Raw genomic sequence first — 17,860 nt, 5'->3', positions numbered from 1 at the left:
CGCATAGCGCAGCGGATTACCCGATGGTAAGGTAGATAGATGCCTGATGAATCTGACGGGGCAAACCTCCCCATTCATGTTCAACGAACGGACTTCCCATAATTGTGGTGATCGTCGTGATCAACTGTAATACGTTATGGTAGCCTGCACATATTCACGCCGACACTGATACGCAACTGACGAGAGTTGTCATAGTAACACAATAGTTGGGGGGTATCCATAAGTAGTATTTTGTCTTTTAGTGAGAATTAATTGACAGGTAAAGGTTCAGTGAACGTTAGTAACATCGCATTGCTTAAATATCACAAACCAATGATAGGAAAAGGTAAGTAAGGATCTCATCACATACCCCATGCCACTACAAAGGCATGGACGAATGTATGCTCCTTAATTTATAGACCAAGTTCAGCGCGTTCGCCTGCCTCGTGTTGTGTCACCTGAATTCCCAGCAACTCCAGTAGCAGAAGAGCTTCGTGTTTCATCTAGAAGAGGGATCTTGTCCACACTAACAGGCCGATTCACATCATCTTTAGACAGAGACGTTCCCTCCATCAAGTCCTTCTCTCGATTAACTTCATTCATGGACGGAATCTGGCCAGTAGATGCTGAGGGAGCCGCTCCCTGTTGAGCTTGGCGAGGGACAGAGGATGCATCGGGTCGGGGATTTAGCGGAGGCGATAGTGGCATGTATTCGGGAGAATTTTGCCATTGAGCCACCTCGGCCTTCATAGCCTCTAGCTCTTTCTGGAAGCGCACCCCAAATACATCGATATAATATGTGGCGCCATTATAGATACTCCAAGTAAAGACCACCATAAGGAAGCCTGCAGAAGCCCAGCGGCTCAGGAACCATAAGGGGCAAGGGAGCATAGTCAGAAGAGCATATGAATACTGAATCATCATGAAGGTTGCTTCTTGCATGTGCTCTGGTTGTCGGAGGACAAACTTTCCCAGCCAGGTTTTGGCATATGATCTCTTGAGCCAAGTAAACGAGGTTGGCCGACCAGCAGCAATCTTGTCTCTTCGGCGCACAGTGATGAAGATGTAGTACAAGACTTGCCAGAAGATATAAGGGAGGGAACTCCAAGCAAGCATCGAGACTACATTGGCATATGCTGTTGGGGAGCCTGGAGGGGAATTCTTGATGGTCCAAATTGCAGGAAAGCGTTCTTTCTGCTCATCAGGCGAAAACAGGTGAACGATGCAATGCAAAGTCGCACATGGCATGATGTGGATGAACAGCGATGTAACTTTGTCGAAACTGTGGAAGACCAGTGAATTGCGCCACATGATAATGGCAACTGCGTTGTTACCAAAAGCCAGGCAGTATGAGGCGGTAAAGAGACGCTTCGAGCCGGGAAAGATCCATATCGAGAGAGCCAGTAGCAGGTTGGTGAAGTAGCAGAGGTCTGCGAGGAAGTAGTGGTAGCCACGTCGATGATATGTGAAGAATCGAATCGGCATGAAATACAAGAGTTGTACGGTGTACCACAAATGAAAGTACTCTGGGTATGCGCCAATGAGGTATCCGCTGACGAAGATGTTCATAACACCAAAGATAAAGGACACCTTTTCTCTGGCACTGATAACCTTTGTGTCGTTCCATCGTTTCCCGAGCTTATCGACACGGCGTTGCATCTGTTTGCGGTACCGATCGAGCTGTTCATCAGCCTCAGGGACCCGGCGTCTCCACTCCTCAACCATGCGATCCCGAGCAGATTGTGTCTTGGTCTTGATCGCCTCCCTGGAACGCCTGACCTTGTCCGTCTGCGCTGAGATGCCCTTCTGTAGCTTCTCGAGCTGCTGGGGAAGAGCAAAGTTGTCGAGAAGGTCGAGCACAGATAGGCGATCTAGAGGTGGAAGGCCATCCCAGTCCTCATGGTTGGAACTGCTACCAGAAAAGGACGGGTTTCTCGAGTGCATCGAGCCTCTGGGCGTCGTAGCACCCAGCATTGGAGTGTCAAGAAGGGCGGAGTCGGCAGGCGGGTTGTTCGGAGAAGAAGGAGATTCATGATCAGGCGTGAGGATGATCTCGCTATCGGTTGAGATATTGTCGGATTTGAGGCCTTGGGCAGTACGCGAGGCTCCCTTTGTATCGTCATCCATGATTTGGGCGTATCCTTCCTGTCCAATTTCACGTGCTGAGAGTGATGTATAGGTGGTTGCTTTAGACGTAAGCTGGGCAATACAGAATGAGAATAAAGGCAGTACTCGCCAAAGAGGGAATACTCACGACAAAGAGGAAGCGTGGCCAAAGCAGCACAAGTAAAGGGTACCCAGTGCAAGGGAGCGCGACACAAATGCTTATATAGGATCCTGAGACAAGCTCTGTTCTGCGGACAGGGAGTAGCTAGCGGATCATAATAGTATGTCACTTGGAGCTGGAACAAGGGGTCGGGTGATTCGAGAAGCAGATAATAAAAGGGACCTATTCAGGCTGAAGATAAGGCAAGACGAGGCGAGACAGACAGATTTGAGCTATGCAAATCGGGGAGTGATAAGAGAGGTTGATTGAGTCAAGGTGAAACCAAGGGAGAACACCAGCGGTGACGAAACATGCACGTGGGATGGATAGAATGCGAATGGATGTGAAGCAGGCAAAGCCCACCAACGCCAACAGTTCACCTAAGGCAAGGTATTCATTCAGTACCCAAGGCCAAGTCAGTCAGAGCTGGATGGACCCGGAACCGATGATGAAATGTAACTAAAATGACTGGGCTGAAAGCTTGCTTGTTGGGGAAGTGGAGACAATTGCACATGCACTTACGCTAAGAACAAGAGTGCATGTTCATATTCCAAAGCACTACCGTATGAGGATGGTAGAAGTAACAAAGAACTAGTTACCATATGACAGAAATAGCTAAAAAAAAACCAAAAAAACAAGTTGGTACTGTTCTAAAGCGTTTGGAAGGTTGATAAGTGAAGTTCAGCTTAGAACAGTGTGAAATATATCTTTATTCCCTGAACCACGAGGGGTAGTACGGACACGCCACCCAAGTCGACGATCCGCCCAGATATTAAAATAGCATCCATCAAACAAGCATTTTGCTTCCAGGAAAGATCTGCCTCCCACTGCCGTGCGACTTGGTAAGTTGTTGCATCATACATCCTCTTCACTTGCAAAAGGTATCGAGGCACTATAATAAGAGACTTTGCTGTTTGGTACTCAGTCGCCCTGTAACCTGCAGACTAAAGGCCTTCCAAGACGTGGCTGATCGACTCTGCACACATATGGTACTGCTCTTTGATCTTTACAGAGTCTCGAGTCCCAAGGTACTAAGGTAATGTAGTCATGTGGATTTATTCAACCTTTTGTTTCGAGGTTGCGTGGTGATTCCTCGGGACCTAATTGGCTATGAATGATACTAGACCACATACCACATTGCATTATCCTGGTCTTAGCCTGTCTGCCTATCTGTCCTGCATCCATCACCTGGTACATGTCGCTTGTGTCCGATGGAAGCATTTGATCTGGTGAACACTATAGATACCTTATTAGATGGTGCTTGAAGGTTTCATCTTGAAGCACTGGAGCGAGATTGGGTGCCTGAGGCAACAAGGTGCCATTTCCTCTATCGAAACGTTAGGGTCACGTTTGATTGGCCCGAATTAAGGTCCCGCATCTGCAATTGCTAAGGTAGACTCAAGTAAAATACCGGGAACCTACTCCAAACTCAAGCCGAGTCGCGCGACGCGTTACCCATCATTTCAACTTTCCTAGCACGCGAAGAGGCTTGACTATCCGTCACTTATTCTCGTGGTCGATAATGCATGCTATTAGTTGCGCTGTGTCAGATCTCGCAACGTAACTCGGCTTCTGTTGCGCATATCACTCGCGCGCTCCTGATTCCTGTTTTATTCGTTTGCGCGACTCGTTGGCGCAATTCGAGCCCCGGCCACCACTTTGACGCGCCCTCGCTCAACACCACGAGTTGAACTCAAGACCAGGCGTGACCCCTCTAATCTACCTTAGCACAGCATTCTCCCGTCGCGACTACACGCCTTCCACTCTCTTTTCCTAGACACCTGGCCGTGCTGCCCCACGACCTCATCATGGGCAAACTTATTCGTCTGGAGTTATTCAGTGTGTTTTCCTTCACGCGTAATCTCAGACGAGACGAACGCCATCTAAGCTAACCTGCGCTACAGACTTCAAATCGTATAAAGGGCATCATGTTCTTCTCTTCGGAGACTCATACTTCACCTCTATCATTGGACCCAATGGATCCGGCAAGTCTAACTCGTATGCCGCTTCTCCCGCTCTCCAGTGAGCCTTTCTAACATAGCTCTAGCATGGACGCCATATCTTTCGTCCTGGGCATCAAATCCTCACATCTACGCTCCGCCCACCTCAAAGACCTCGTTTACCGCGGACGAGTCCTAAAAACGGCCAAGATCAACGATGATGGTTCTGCGCAGGCCAATGGCGACGCAAACGGTGACGCTGATGGTAACGATAAAGCCTCCCGTGGCGACCCCAAAACGGCGTGGGTCATGGCCGTGTACGAAGACGATGCTGGCGAGGAGCAGAAATGGAAGCGCTCCATCACGAACCAAGGAGCCAGCGAGTACCGAATCAACGATCGCGTTGTCACAGCCCAGCAATATAACGAGTCTCTTGAGAGCGAGAACATTCTTATCAAGGCACGAAACTTTCTTGTATTCCAAGGAGATGTTGAGGCCATTGCTTCGCAATCCCCTCAGGATCTCACGCGCCTGATCGAACAAATCTCTGGAAGTCTTGAGTACAAGGCAGAATATGAGAGGACACAGGCCGAGGCTGAACAGGCTGCCGAGAACCAGAACTTCCAGCTTCATAGACGACGCGGCATCAACTCGGAAATCAAGCAGTACAGGGAACAGAAAAAGGAAGCAGACAACTTCCAGAACAAGACCGATGAGCGCGATGCGGCAATAGTTACACATAGTTTGTGGAAGCTATATCATTTCCAGAAAGCCATGGAGGATTCGTTTGCCGCTATCCAGGATCACCAAGAAAACCTCAAAGAACTGCGCCGCAACGTGGAATCTTTTGAGAAGAGGCTTGAAGCGGCCAGGAAGGAACAGGCTGCCGCTCACAGGCAAGTCGCCCGTTTAGACAAGGAGATCAAGGCCAAAGAAAGAGACATCGAGGATAAAGAGAACAGTCTTGTTCCCATTGAGGAAAAGATAAACGAATCTACGCAGGCAGTTGAAACACTCCAGGCTGCGATCGCCAAGGCCACCAAGGAACGTGACGAGCAAGCCGAGGTTGTTCGCCAGGTCCAGAAGGATATTGAAAGTGTAGAGAAGGCCCGACAAGTTTTCGAGAACGATTACAAAGAACAAATGAAGAAACAAGGCCGCGAGATCAGCGATGAGGATCGTCGAGAGTACAACAGACTGCGCGCTCAGCTCATGTCCAGGACCGGTTCCAATCAGGCCAAGCTTGAGAACCTTGACCGGCAGCGCAAAGCAGATGAAGTCACCGTCAATAATCTGAAAGGCAAAGTCGATAGCATTGCGGCAAGCATCGAAAAGATTGAGGCAGAACTATCGAGCATCGAGGAACGCAGATCTGCGGCGCAGGCGACCTCTAAAGACCTCTCGCAAGAGATTGAAGCGAAAAAGAAGGAGTTCAATAAACTCCAATCAGAACGCGTCAGGACCAATCAGAAGCGAACTGAGCTTGAGGAGAAGCTCGAGGATGTCGCTAGAAAGCTCAGAGAAGCCGATGATGGTCGGCGCCAGAACGACAGGGAAGCTAGGTTGAAAGAGATGGTGACCTCCTTGAAGCGCATGTTTCCAGGTGTCCGTGGTCGGATTGGTGACCTATGCAAACCCAAACAGAAAAAGTTTGATGAAGCTGTCGTTGTGGCACTTGGAAGAGACTTCGATGCCGTCGTTGTAGACTCCGAGAAAATCGGTGTTGAATGTGTCCAATACCTCAAGGAACAAAGATTTCAGCCCATGACTTTCATCCCTCTGGACAACATCAAGGTCAACGCAGTCAACACAGCCGTCAAGGGGTTTTCTGGCGCTCGGCTGACGATTGATACCATCGATTTTGATTCTACTGTTGAGCGTGCCATGTCATATGCATGTGGAAGCTCTGTTGTGTGTGACACTCTTGATATTGCCAAGCACATTTGCTACGAAAAAAAGATCCCCGTCAAAGCTGTGACACTGGAAGGCTACATCATCCATAAAGCAGGCCTGATGACAGGTGGTCGTGGACCCGAGTCGAAGAGTAAGAGACGTTTCGAGGAGGCAGATGTTCAGAACCTCCAGCGAATGGCCACCAAGCTTAAGGATGAGATTGACCGACTACCCAAGGCTGACCGCCGGGGCTCACAAGAAGAAACTCTTCAGATTGACCTGTCCGGGCTCGAAAGGCGGTTGGCAGCCGTCAAAGACGAACTGGCAGCCTTCAACAAGAACCATGCTAGCAAGAAACGCGAGCTGGACAACCAAAGGAGGCAGCTTCGAGAGCTCGAGCCCAAATACCAAGAACAGGCATCCCAGCTTGAAAGCACCACTGCCACGTGCGAAGAGTTTCGGAATGCCATCGCACGAGTTGAAGATGAAGTGTTTGCAGATTTCTGCAGACGACTCGGTTATAGCGATATTCGCAGCTACCGTGACTCGCAAGGCAAGCTGGAGCAGGAGGTCTCTGAAAAGCGCAATGAATTCGAAGTCCAAAAGCAAAGACTATCGAGTCGACTCCAGTGGGAGCAGCAACGTTACGAGATTGCCACTGCGCGAATCGAGCGCAACCAAGCCCATGTCCGAAAGCTCAGAAACGATATCAAATCCTATGCAAGAGACAAGGATGCGATTGAGAATGCGATGCGCGAGGAGCAGGAAGAGTTAGAAGCTCTTCGCGAGGCACTAGACGAGAATAAGTCAGAGCTCACCGAAAAGAATCAGAAGGTGTCAGAGGCCAAGCTCGAAGTGCAAAAGCGGTCAAAGGACATCGAAGCTCATCTGAAAGATATCAACTCACTTGAAACCGTAGTCCAGAAGAACAGCGCCAGCAAAGCGGCATTACTTCGACGATGCCGACTAGAGCAGATCCGCATTCCGCTTGCAGAGGGCACATTGGAGAATCTACCCAACGACGACCGTCTGCTGAACCAGGACCCAGATGCCATGGATATAGATGATGAGGAGGATGATGAGGAGATGATGGGTATGGCACTTGATGATCACGGAATTACCATTGACTTTAGTGGACTTGATGAAGAACTCAAAGCTGTAAGGACTATTTTTTGAAGTCAGTGATAACGCTAACACTATGCAGTCGGATGACCCGAGCGTTGAAGAAAGTCTATCAGAGAAGATTACGAATCTGACTTCGGAGCTCGAGAAGCTGAACCCCAACATGCGAGCAATGGAAAGGTTAGAAAGCGTTGAGTCCCGACTGAGAGTCACAGATCAGGAGTATGAAGACTCAAAAACAGCGGCACACGAGGCCAAAGAGGTCTTCAACCAGGTCAAGCAAAAAAGATATGACCTCTTTAACAAAGCCTTCAGCCATATTCAGGAGCAAATATCGCACGTATACAAGGACCTCACCCGGTCAGAAGCATACCCCCTTGGTGGTCAAGCCTATCTGGACATCGAGGAAGATACGGACATGCCCTATCTGTCTGGTATCAAATATCATGCCATGCCGCCTCTGAAGCGTTTCAGAGATATGGAGCACTTGTCTGGAGGCGAAAAGACAATGGCAGCACTGGCACTCCTGTTTGCTATTCACAGCTACCAACCCAGCCCCTTCTTTGTTCTTGACGAAGTGGACGCCGCTTTGGACAATGCCAACGTGGACAAGATCAAGAAGTACATCAAGGACCACCGTGGTCCCGGCATGCAATTCATTGTGATCAGTCTCAAGGCAGGTCTATTCCAAGACAGTGACAGTCTGGTGGGTGTTTACCGAGACCAGGAGGTCAATAGTTCAAGAACCCTTACTCTAGATGTGAGTTTCCCTATTATACTGGCCTTGACAATCTCTGACTAACATTGAACAGTTACGGCAATATGTGTAGGTGAGGCTAGAGCAGTTAGAATCTTTGTGATTATTCCTCTCGGACCTGAAGGGGAAAGTTGGGTGTCTGGCGCACGTCATCGTGGAAGAAGCATGGAATTTCGTGTGGGTTAATGAATTCATTACATCATTCAGCACCGCAACACTGAGTTGAGCATATGAATAATGCAGGCGTAATGATGTTAAGTGATGAATATATTCACTCAAGCTGTATAATCTTCAACTTATCTCCGGCTTTTGTGGCCGCCACTGGATAGGGTTCTGTCGAACAAACATAAGAAGCAGTCAAAGGTTCTACTTTATGCTAATGCCCGATTGGCTTGGCGTCAGTGCATTGCTTTGTAGTATTAGATGAATGTGGCTATTGAGGTATCTCAAAGGAGTGCCCATGGCAGAATGATGGCTCTAATTAGCAACTAACTGACACTGCCTATTTCAACCTGCATCGGGACCATCTAGCTCTAAATCTTAATTACTAATATTGTCGCCTGAAACTCTTTCGTTATCTTATGAATAATACTGCAGGCAGACAGACAGACAGACTGCCGTGACTCTTCTCTTGGTTGCCTGCAGTTTTTAACGGATTCTGATTACGTCATCACACCTTTAATTCATACCCCTGCACTTGATATTCGCGATCACATTCTCGCATTAAACCAACATCATCATGGATCTCGCAATCACACTTATCAAGTCCGTTGCGCGGGCGTTCTATGAAACCCGCGACATACTTGTGATTGATGCGCTTATACTACATGAGGCGTGAGTACGACTATTACACTCCAGTGCTTGAAAAGTGCTCGCTAACCACAGTGTCTTGCTAGGCTTCGAGACGATGATTTGGCCTACTTGATGTCTACCAACACAAAGGAACTCCACAAGATATGCGGAAAGCTACGTGAGGATCGATTCTTGGTGGTGTATGCGAAAAGAATCCTCGCTGAGTAGCGCTTGACTGACTGGACCCGACGCAGACACACACGATCAGAGCTGCGAGAAGGCAACCCAAGACCGAGCAACAAAACATGGTATTACATCGACTACCGAGCCACAATAGACGCCATCAAATGGCGCGTTTACACTATCGATAAAGAAGTACAGGGCACTACACAAGTCGCGAGCGAGAAAAAAGAGTACTTTTGCTCATTTTGCAAAGCAGAATGGACGGCGATGGAGGTCCTGGACAACGTTGGCCCGGAAGGGTTCTTATGCCATCGCTGCTCTCATGTCCTGACCTTTGAGGCCGACCGGACATCGACTGGACACGAGCAGTCTACGCGACTCAATGACCAGTTCAAATTCATCAGTGAACTGCTTCCCAAGATCGATGCCGTCCACATTCCGGAATGCGACTTCGATCGTGCATTTGCTAAAGCACGCCCGGTGAAGCGCGACGAAACACATCAGCGCGCTCAGACTATTGCAGTCGACTCTGGCGCGAACCGACCTATGGCGGTCAAGGGCTTGACCAACACAGGGCCACAATCGATTGCAGTTAACATTTCAACATCGGATGGCCCTACAGAAGCCGAGAAGGCGGCGGAGCAGGCGCGCAAGGAGCAGATCGCGAAGCAAAATGCGCTGCCATCATGGATGTCCAACAGTACTGTCACTGGGGAGTCATTCTCAGCAAACGCTACTCCTGGCACTGCATCAGTTGTCAAGAAGGAGTCCAGCAAAGATGCCGGCCCAGCAGCACCGGCCGTGGCCAATGCTCAAATAGACGACATATTCGAGAAGCTCAAGGCGGAGATAGCACAAGAAAAATCAGAGGAGGAAGAGGACGAGGAAGAAGAAGAGGAAGACTTATTCGAAGATGTCCCTGCCGCCAAGAAAGTGAAACTGGCTGGACCAGATACTCATGAACAAAAAGAAGACGAAGACAGCGAGGAGATAGAGTTCGAAGATGTTTAGAAACCATAAAATTGTCTAATAATGGCCAGACTCCCTGTTCTTGTACATAAATAGCCACTCTATCATCTAATATTCTAATTCCAATTCCTCTGTCTAACCTAACCAAGCCCGGCCATGCTTTTTGAAAAAAGGCCAATGCTATGCCCGAGGTATCAATACTTGCCCAAGCACATATTTGAACGCCCCACTGTATGCCGGTAAAAAAGAAGTCGCTTTCATGATGTTTACACCTGTCCCTGATAAAATCCGAGTCGTTCATTTCCAGTTTTCCAATACTGCACATCACCTTGCAGTTTCTACGCCGCGTCGCATCTCGAGTTGAGACGTCTTGCATGTTCGTGGCAACTTGGCCAACGGTAATTCGGTGTCATCGAGAGACGAGCATGAAATCTCAGACATGCTACGCTTCAGGCCTGTCAAGGCTCCAACGATGTTGCCGGCGGGCGGTGACTCGTCACCTTCATCGCCGTGATGATCCCTGGACGACGGGTCTTGTTCGTCCTTTTTGTCGAGTACGCTATCGCGCTCCCACGCGGACTCTAGTCCGTCCAGATAGACTGGGGACCTCTTCAAGAAGTTCCACGACAAGGAATCGTGCTCCATTGCAATATATAATGAGTCCATCTTGCCACTAGCATCCAGTACGGCGCAGTGCTGCTTGAGGAACGCGCGGTCGTACGGACCGTGGATAAGCCTGGGCTCCAGGGGTCGTAACATTGGCAAGCCTTGTAGACGCTCAGCATCGCAAAGCTTTGCTTGCAATGGAACCCACGGCCGTCCTTTGAGCAGGGGTTCAAATGCTCGTGATACAGCCTCTGTGACAGACTTGGCATCGTCTCCTTCCACTGCGAGCATACGATGAAGTCCACGGGACAGACATCTCTTGTATGAGGTTGTATCCTTTTCAAATGGGAAGGGTGTGTCCTTGGAAGGCATCAAAGACACATGCACTGTCCATGACCTTGGGCGTTCAGTTGAGGCGGTAGGTTCTATTGATAAGCTGTGTGTTGAGTTCAACGGCAGCTGTGAGGGGACAGTGGTTGTGGGCGAGAGATGAAAGGTGTTGACGGTGGCATCGCTTGGATCTGGGTCTTGGGGAGGTGACAATAGAGGCTCAGCACTCTCCAACTTCTCGATCCTTTCTTCCAAGCATTCGTCGCTATCTAGCAGCTCAAGTTGACGATTACGCAAATCGTCCACTTCGCTTCCTGTCCTTGCCAGCTGTTCGCCTTGTGATCGAAGGGTTTGTTCCAAGCTTTTAATGTGTTGCTGCAATTGTGTAACAAGCGCCCATGCAGCAGATGCATTGCGATATGAGCCTTTGAGTTCAGTATCGGTTTCGTCCTTGTTCTTCTCGACCGTCTCTTCCAACTCGCTGATGCGGCGAACAACATGGGAAAGTCGATCACGGTCTTGTGGGTTCGCGAGTTCTTCCAAGGCTCGTACTCGCTGTTGAATCGCATCGATTTCGGACTTGTTAGTGCTTGGTGTTGGGGTATCGGCATTGGCGACGTGAAAGCAGGATAGATGTCCACAGTTGCAAGTGGCACCCGGTAAAGATTTGTTGTGATCGAACCCCATGCAGCCGCACCGCTGACCCTTGAGCTCAGGTATCATGAGGATATAGCGACATTGACCCTTTGGCAACTGAGACTCGTCGGGCTGCGGCGTCGAGGCCGGTGGGGGAGAGCGAGAGGGTGAGGGTGACATTAAGTTGCGTCAAACCAAGGTATCGAAGAGAGGAATCGAGGTTGAGATAGGTCGTCCATGGAAATGTCGGTGGCAGTAGGAGCCTGATATGGACGGAATGGATACGGATGGGTATGAATGGGTACGGGGTAGTCTTTTAGATATGAGAGATGGAGCACGGAAGAAGAAGAAAAAAACAACCTGTAGCTACGTAGGTACAGTAAGGCAAGGTAGGCGGGCGGCTCTAATCATAAAGCAGGGCGATGTCGAGATTTGAACCCCCAGGGATGTTGGGGTTGTGTGATTCCGTCTGGCCGCGTTAGGACGGTACCTAAGTCCAGGCGGGTGTACCTGAAAACAGTGGCATAATACACGTGAGAGGCTGTAGACTGTTAACGGTTTCTAGGTATCCAGGGTCCGCTTTTGAGACGTTATCATCCGCTCTGGTCTCGCCATCAAGACAACCCACGAATCTTAGACCGGCTGCGCCCGCAGGCCGGCTGATGGGCATCACAAACTCCCACGTTGAAGACCCGCAGGTGGTCATGGCACCACAAGCCGCCCATTATAGACAGTGGGGGTTAGCCGTGGCTAACAGTAACTGCTTGAGGTACATGCCCAGTAACACCGAGAGGATAAAAGCAGAGATTGCCCAGGGCCACGATCAACAATCTCCTCTAATAACCATGGAACGCGGTGAGAACAATCACAACTTCAATCCATTGCCAGAAGAAATCTAGGTCCACGCTAGACCACGGGGAACTCAGGGGATGCAGTAGAGTCCCAGCTAAGAGAAGATAGCGCCGTTATCTTGTTGGTCTGTTGTCAAGTCCAATCCATTCGTTGCATCCTGTGCGTGCAGTGTCGTAGACGCAGGACTCTCAAACCAAATCTTGGTTACCTGGCGCAAGGCGCGCTGTTTTCTTGTCTTCTCTTGGGGACCCCCTGGCCTGGAACCCATGAGAAGATATCCCACATCAGAGTCCGATTGATAAACAAATGTCTCAACTCTGACATGAAAAGCTTGGCTGATCGTGCCGCACCCTTTTTCCAGTTCCCATTGGCCCTTGACGCTTGGTCCCTGAAGCCGTCGAGTTGATCAAGGTCAAGCCAAGGAGAAGGAGACTATCAAGAGAGACAGAAAGTCGAGTTGGAGGGCGGCCACGCGATCTGTAACGGGCGGGCGCAAGAAATCAAGAGTTGATATCAACCAGGGCCCTTGCGCAATGATTGTGATCGTGGCCGGAATCGCAATGGTGATTGATGGAAGCATCTGCATGGGGTCGCACAGATTAGCAGACCTCCTCTGGCTGGTCCACCCCCACACCCTCTTTGTTGCTAAGCCTGCCACTTTCTCTGGACGGGAGTGACAAAATTTGACTCTTGGAGGTAGTTCCCGCACCCGCACCCGTCTATTATGGCCCTTGTCCCTACTCAGTCACTGGACTCCGGTCTGGCGGGCCCCGTTCCGTAGCTGCTACTGTAGCTAAACAATAGCGGAGGGGACCTGGATGCGAATGAGAGGGAGGGAAAACCCGTCATTGGATTGGATAACGTTGTTGGTGTACTGTATCTCATGGGTTTTGTGTAGGTAAGTAGGTATCCATCAGGTACTTTAGAAGAGGGAGCCCCCAAAATGCGGTCGAGAGAAGCGAGATGCTCTTGACTCATTGCATGAGATCGCCTCTCCTCCATGTCCCTTGTCCCAGGTGTTCCAGATATCGGATGCATGTAAGTATAGTTAGAGGTCGTGCGTGGTACGGTATGTATGTACGCCTTATCGGCGCCTACTGTTGATGCAAGGTTATCGACCAAGTTGCCCGCACGCATGTGATCCCTCCCCAGGTTCTGATCAGAGGTTGGCTCCTTGCAAATCATAGCAATTCGCGTTGTCCTACGTGCGCGTGTGTGCGCAGTACGGGCATGGACCTCCAAATTGAACATCAAGGCCGGTTGGAACCGGTTGACTAAGTGGGATTGTCCAAGGCCCCATCTTTGTTATGGGTCATGCCAAATTCATCTTCATTCCTGAGACGTAGCAATTGAGAACAGCCTGAACTGTAGGTACATATCATGTACGTAACGGCCATCAGGGTGGGTTGTGAGCAGCAGCAGAAGTAGAAGTAAGAAGCCTTGGCCCCTGGCTCTACCTCAAGGTGGTTAGCAGTGGACTCTGGAGGATTTCTTTGCCCACGTGCAGTCCCTTGGGACAGGCAACTCCTTGCCACCTGCGAACGACCAATGTATACTGATGGAGTGATCTTGGGCCTGTATGTTGCAAGCCGTGACTTTGACCAGCGACGCGACGCACCTCGAGTTGCTACCCGCAAACAACTATGGGTAATTTCGGAACTGCTGTCAACTCCCTGTTAGGCACTTATACCAAGTGCCTATCTCTTCTCAAAGGCTTCCCTAAGGATGAGGATGCGGGGACGTTGAGTGAGACTCGCTCAACACTGAGCACCTCACTTCGATCTGACAGAGCTCGAGTGCGACGAGAATATGCTTCACGACTTTCACAAGATGGTTCTCGGTTTGAAAAAGGTGATGGTAAGTCACTTCTATCTGAATTAGCTTCGTACAAAAATGCATGAGTTGTTGTTCTGAAGCCTGTCCCAGCTCCTGCACGATCGGCTCTTAGGCGCATTGTGAGGAAACTCACAAACACCCTGGCCGATGTTGTCCGCTCATTTCAGGACCCGAAAGGACAGCCGATCAATTGCGAGTCTCTTCTAGCTCTATCCACAGGCTCAAGTCTAGACGCCGTTCGCGCGATGAATGACTTGTCAAGCAGAGTAGGATCAACATCAAGTTCCAGTTCACGGGGTAGCATCGTGAGCAGAGGACGACAGAGATCCCGCTGTGATAGCCAGAAAACCGGAATCAAGTCTAAGAGACGTTCAACAGAAGAGCGGTCTAAGCGTGAGAAGACGAGAAGCAAGAAGCCCACGAGCCAGAGCCAGAGCCGGAGCCGGAGACGGACGTCCTCCGATCGGCTGCATCGTCAACATGGTTCCAGAAGCCGGCAGCCGCCGGAAATAAAAGGGCCTCATAACCGAGTCTCCATAGTGACCATTGCTTCGGATTCGACCAAGTTGGGAGAAATTAGGCGGCGCCTGTCGAAGCAGATGCCTCTAGAGGAATATGAGAATAGGGTCGCTTATCCATTGTATGCGTATCATGCCCAAGAGGCACCAGTGCGTAAGAAATGGTGGAATCCTTTCAGGCGCTCATGACTGGTGAAACCTATTTTTGAGTTGGATTTAATACATATGATACCCGATGCTGTATATGAATGAATATTGTTGTTGTTTGTTGGTGTACTATTACTATATAGACCGTGTTAGGCTTGAGATCTTTATCTCATCACGCAGACCAATGAAAGAACAACCTAGAATAGACTCGCCCGACCAAATCTCTCTCGAGGGGACTGTAAATTCCTTCTAGGTAAGGTAAGGAACTTAAGAATATAAATTAGTAGCTATGAACCCCATCTCATATTGTATACACCTACACACAATGAGCTTGCCGTGCCGGCTTCAGCTTATCCATCCTACAACGTATTCATACAGCCCAGTATGTAGGACGTAAATAATCAACTTGCATCACGAATGGGGTCATCGAGGAAGAGTTAATACCGAATATATTCAAAAACTTTGCATGATATTTTCTCGTTTTCCTTCATATACAAAAAACTATATATACCTTATACTGACGAGTGAGTCGTCGAATAGGTATAGTGGGAGTTATACTTTTTGCACTGTATAATACACTGTCGAGGCTGCAAAGCCACAGAAAGAGCTTGGAATTACTGTGCCCCGCTGTCCAAAAATGCCCCGCCAGCATCACGACTGGACGGACGAACGAACACACGACAGGTCATCGCATTCAATACCACATTTAACTCGACGACAACAACGAGGGAGAGCAAGGGAAACGAACAATCTATAGCCGATTTATTCTCCGGGATCGTCCCATTCCATCTCCATCTAACGGTGTTGCTATCGACGTGACCCCTTACGGATATGCCTTCGTCTTGATAGCATCGCCATCATGCCTCAAGATCCTGCTGCCGCCCTCAGCGCCTTGTTGCGCCAATCCTCTATCGAAGATCACGACGAGGCCCTCAAGATTGCCAACGCCGCCCTTAAGGCTAACAAGAACGATGTCGACAGCCAGCATACCCGTATCATCGCCTTGCTGAAGCTCGATCGATTCGACGATGCTTTGCGCGCCATTGCTGATGGCTCCCCCGCCCTCCACGCACGAATTGCCCTCGAACATGCCTATGCGCTCTACAAGACGGGAAAGCTTGACGAGGCTACTTCTGTCCTTCAGGCTTTTGGTCTAGAGAAGAAGAGGAGTCTACAGCATGTTGCCGCACAAGTCGCTTACCGTGCCGAGCGCTTTGATGAGGCTTGCAACATCTACAGCCGTCTACTCGATACCGATCCCGCAGATGAGGAGAACGATATCAGCATCAACCTTCGGGCCGCTTTCGCCCAGTCTAGTTGGCTGGGATACTCGGTTACTGACAAGATTTCTGTCCAAGACTCTGATGGATTTGAACTGTGTTATAACGCTGCATGTGCGCATATTGCCAACGGCTCCCTTGAGACTGCAGCCGATCTATTGCAGCGTGCAAGTCGATTGTGTGATGCCTCCGATGACTTGACAGACGAGGACAAGCAGGCGGAAATGCGGCCGATTCTTGCACAGCAGGCCTACGTCTTTGCCAAGTTGGGCAAGCTCAAGGAGGCCCTCGATCTCTATAACTCTCTATCAAGCACAAAGTAGGTTGTACTGCAATTGTGGTCAGGGCTGAACTGACTATCATGGATAGAGAGGAAGATCCCGATCTGGCACTAATAATTGGCAACAACCTGGTCACTTTAGAGCCAAAGGACGAGAACCCCTATCTTCTCGAGCGAAGATTCTCGACCTTGACGGCCAAGGCAAGAAATGCCAAGCTTTTCCAGCACCAGTCTTATATCTTGCGACGCAACCGACTGACCGTCGACTTGCAAATCCTCAAGGGCGCCGGAGTCAAGCGCCGCACCGATGCCCTTCTCGCCGAAGCCACACATCCCTCGACAGCTGCTGAAACTAGCATCCTCTCTGTTCTTAACGCTGCCGCGAGCGCACAAGGAACATCTGGGAAGCAACTTCTGAAGAATTTACAAGGACTTGCCCAGAAGAGACCACATGATGTTGGTCTTGTATTAACCATTGTGCAAATACAACTCAATGAAGGCAAAGTAGGCTCTGCTATGTCTATTCTTGAGTCTTTCCTACAGCGTCTCGAAAAGAACGAGACTGATGATTCTCAAAATGCTCGATTCAGCCCTGGTCTTGTTGCTCTCACTGTGACCCTTTTGAGGACGCAAGGACGGGAGTCCTCGGCAAAGGCTGAACTTGTCAAGGCCGCTACATACTGGCAGTCCCGCCCGGCTAACTCAGCTATCTCACTCCTCGAAGAGGCTGGCATCGAACTGATGAAGTCATCCAACGCCCAGGATTTGCAACTCGCTGGTACTTCATTCCAGAAACTAATCGATGAGCGGAAGGGCTCGGATATTGCTGCGGCTGGTCTTGTCGCATCCTTCGCTCCCTCAGACCCCTCTCGTGTGGAAAAGCACCTCCAGAACCTCCCTCCTGTGGATTCGCTTATCGAGGGCATCGATGTAACAGCTCTCCTCAGCGCTGGCGTTGCCACCACCGCCAGTAAGGCAGGTTCCTCAGCTTTGAAGCGCTCGGCTCCCTCAGGACCATCTGAAAAGACACGCAAGCGACGCAGAAAGATCCGTCTTCCCAAGAACTATGTCGAGGGCACCAAGCCCGACCCTGAGCGCTGGCTGCCTTTGCGTGACAGAAGCTCATACCGTCCCAAGGGCAAGAAGGGCAAGAAGAAGGCTGTTGATTCAACACAGGGCGGAATCGTGAAGGAAGAGGAGACTCTGGAGCTTGTAGGCGGAGGAGGTGTCAAGGTTGAGAAGGCACCTCCGCCTTCCAAGAAGAAGAAGAAGGGTAAGAAATAGTACAGCAGCTTACGGATACTGCATGTCGCGTATATTAGTCCAACATTACTCTGTTTCAGTATGATATTCTTGACCCTTCACATGGTTTGTCCATGTATACGTCCTGGTTCAATCCGTGAAGTTCCTCCTGACTGTCATTAAAGTCAAGAAAATGAATGATATATATATGCACATTCACCCAACTTCGATT

The 17,860-nt window shown here is 49.8% G+C and overlaps 5 protein-coding genes across 5 annotated transcripts; 3 read left to right on the top strand and 2 right to left on the bottom strand.

The window, feature by feature from the left end:
- Window positions 1–205: 205 nt before the first annotated feature.
- Window positions 206–2,563, bottom strand: FOBCDRAFT_14106 (uncharacterized protein). Its single transcript, XM_054703244.2, has one exon. It carries the CDS (start codon window positions 2,104–2,106, stop codon window positions 406–408), a length of 1,701 nt encoding a protein of 566 aa, XP_054559219.1. The 5' UTR covers window positions 2,107–2,563; the 3' UTR covers window positions 206–405.
- Window positions 2,564–8,685: 6,122 nt separating this feature from the next.
- On the top strand, window positions 8,686–9,943 carry FOBCDRAFT_287891 (uncharacterized protein; the record flags this gene model as incomplete). Its single annotated transcript, XM_031172920.3, has 3 exons — window positions 8,686–8,791; window positions 8,854–8,949; window positions 9,004–9,943. The coding sequence occupies exons 1-3, from the start codon at window positions 8,697–8,699 to the stop codon at window positions 9,941–9,943; spliced, it is 1,131 nt and encodes a 376-aa protein (XP_031049705.2). The 5' UTR covers window positions 8,686–8,696.
- Window positions 9,944–10,084: 141 nt separating this feature from the next.
- On the bottom strand, window positions 10,085–11,858 carry FOBCDRAFT_14089 (uncharacterized protein). The gene has a single exon (XM_031172919.3). It carries the CDS (start codon window positions 11,651–11,653, stop codon window positions 10,226–10,228), a length of 1,428 nt encoding a protein of 475 aa, XP_031049704.2. The 5' UTR covers window positions 11,654–11,858; the 3' UTR covers window positions 10,085–10,225.
- A 1,913-nt stretch (window positions 11,859–13,771) lies between these two features.
- FOBCDRAFT_214295 (uncharacterized protein) lies at window positions 13,772–15,304 on the top strand. Its single transcript, XM_031172917.3, has 2 exons — window positions 13,772–14,182; window positions 14,252–15,304. Exons 1-2 carry the CDS (start codon window positions 13,969–13,971, stop codon window positions 14,866–14,868), a joined length of 831 nt encoding a protein of 276 aa, XP_031049702.2. The 5' UTR covers window positions 13,772–13,968; the 3' UTR covers window positions 14,869–15,304.
- Window positions 15,305–15,467: 163 nt separating this feature from the next.
- Window positions 15,468–17,796, top strand: FOBCDRAFT_214291 (uncharacterized protein). Its single transcript, XM_031172916.3, has 2 exons — window positions 15,468–16,425; window positions 16,476–17,796. The coding sequence occupies exons 1-2, from the start codon at window positions 15,686–15,688 to the stop codon at window positions 17,668–17,670; spliced, it is 1,935 nt and encodes a 644-aa protein (XP_031049701.2). The 5' UTR covers window positions 15,468–15,685; the 3' UTR covers window positions 17,671–17,796.
- The last annotated feature ends 64 nt before the right edge of the window (window positions 17,797–17,860 follow it).

The sequence above is a fragment of the Fusarium oxysporum genome, chromosome II (genome assembly GCF_013085055.1).
Source record: "Fusarium oxysporum Fo47 chromosome II, complete sequence".
NCBI classification, from domain to species: domain Eukaryota; kingdom Fungi; phylum Ascomycota; class Sordariomycetes; order Hypocreales; family Nectriaceae; genus Fusarium; species Fusarium oxysporum.
This window is presented reverse-complemented; position numbering and strand designations above follow the sequence as displayed.

Excerpts from the sequence above, each read along its gene's own strand:
- FOBCDRAFT_14089 (XM_031172919.3), bottom strand. The coding sequence starts at position 11,653 with ATGTCACCCTCACCCTCTCGCTCTCCCCCACCGGCCTCGACGCCGCAG.
- FOBCDRAFT_214291 (XM_031172916.3), top strand. The coding sequence starts at position 15,686 with ATGCCTCAAGATCCTGCTGCCGCCCTCAGCGCCTTGTTGCGCCAATCC. Across the intron at positions 16,426-16,475 it reads AACTCTCTATCAAGCACAAA|AGAGGAAGATCCCGATCTGG; the intron begins GTAGGTTGTACT and ends TATCATGGATAG.
- FOBCDRAFT_14106 (XM_054703244.2), bottom strand. The coding sequence starts at position 2,106 with ATGGATGACGATACAAAGGGAGCCTCGCGTACTGCCCAAGGCCTCAAA.
- FOBCDRAFT_214295 (XM_031172917.3), top strand. The coding sequence starts at position 13,969 with ATGGGTAATTTCGGAACTGCTGTCAACTCCCTGTTAGGCACTTATACC. Across the intron at positions 14,183-14,251 it reads TCGGTTTGAAAAAGGTGATG|CTCCTGCACGATCGGCTCTT; the intron begins GTAAGTCACTTC and ends AGCCTGTCCCAG.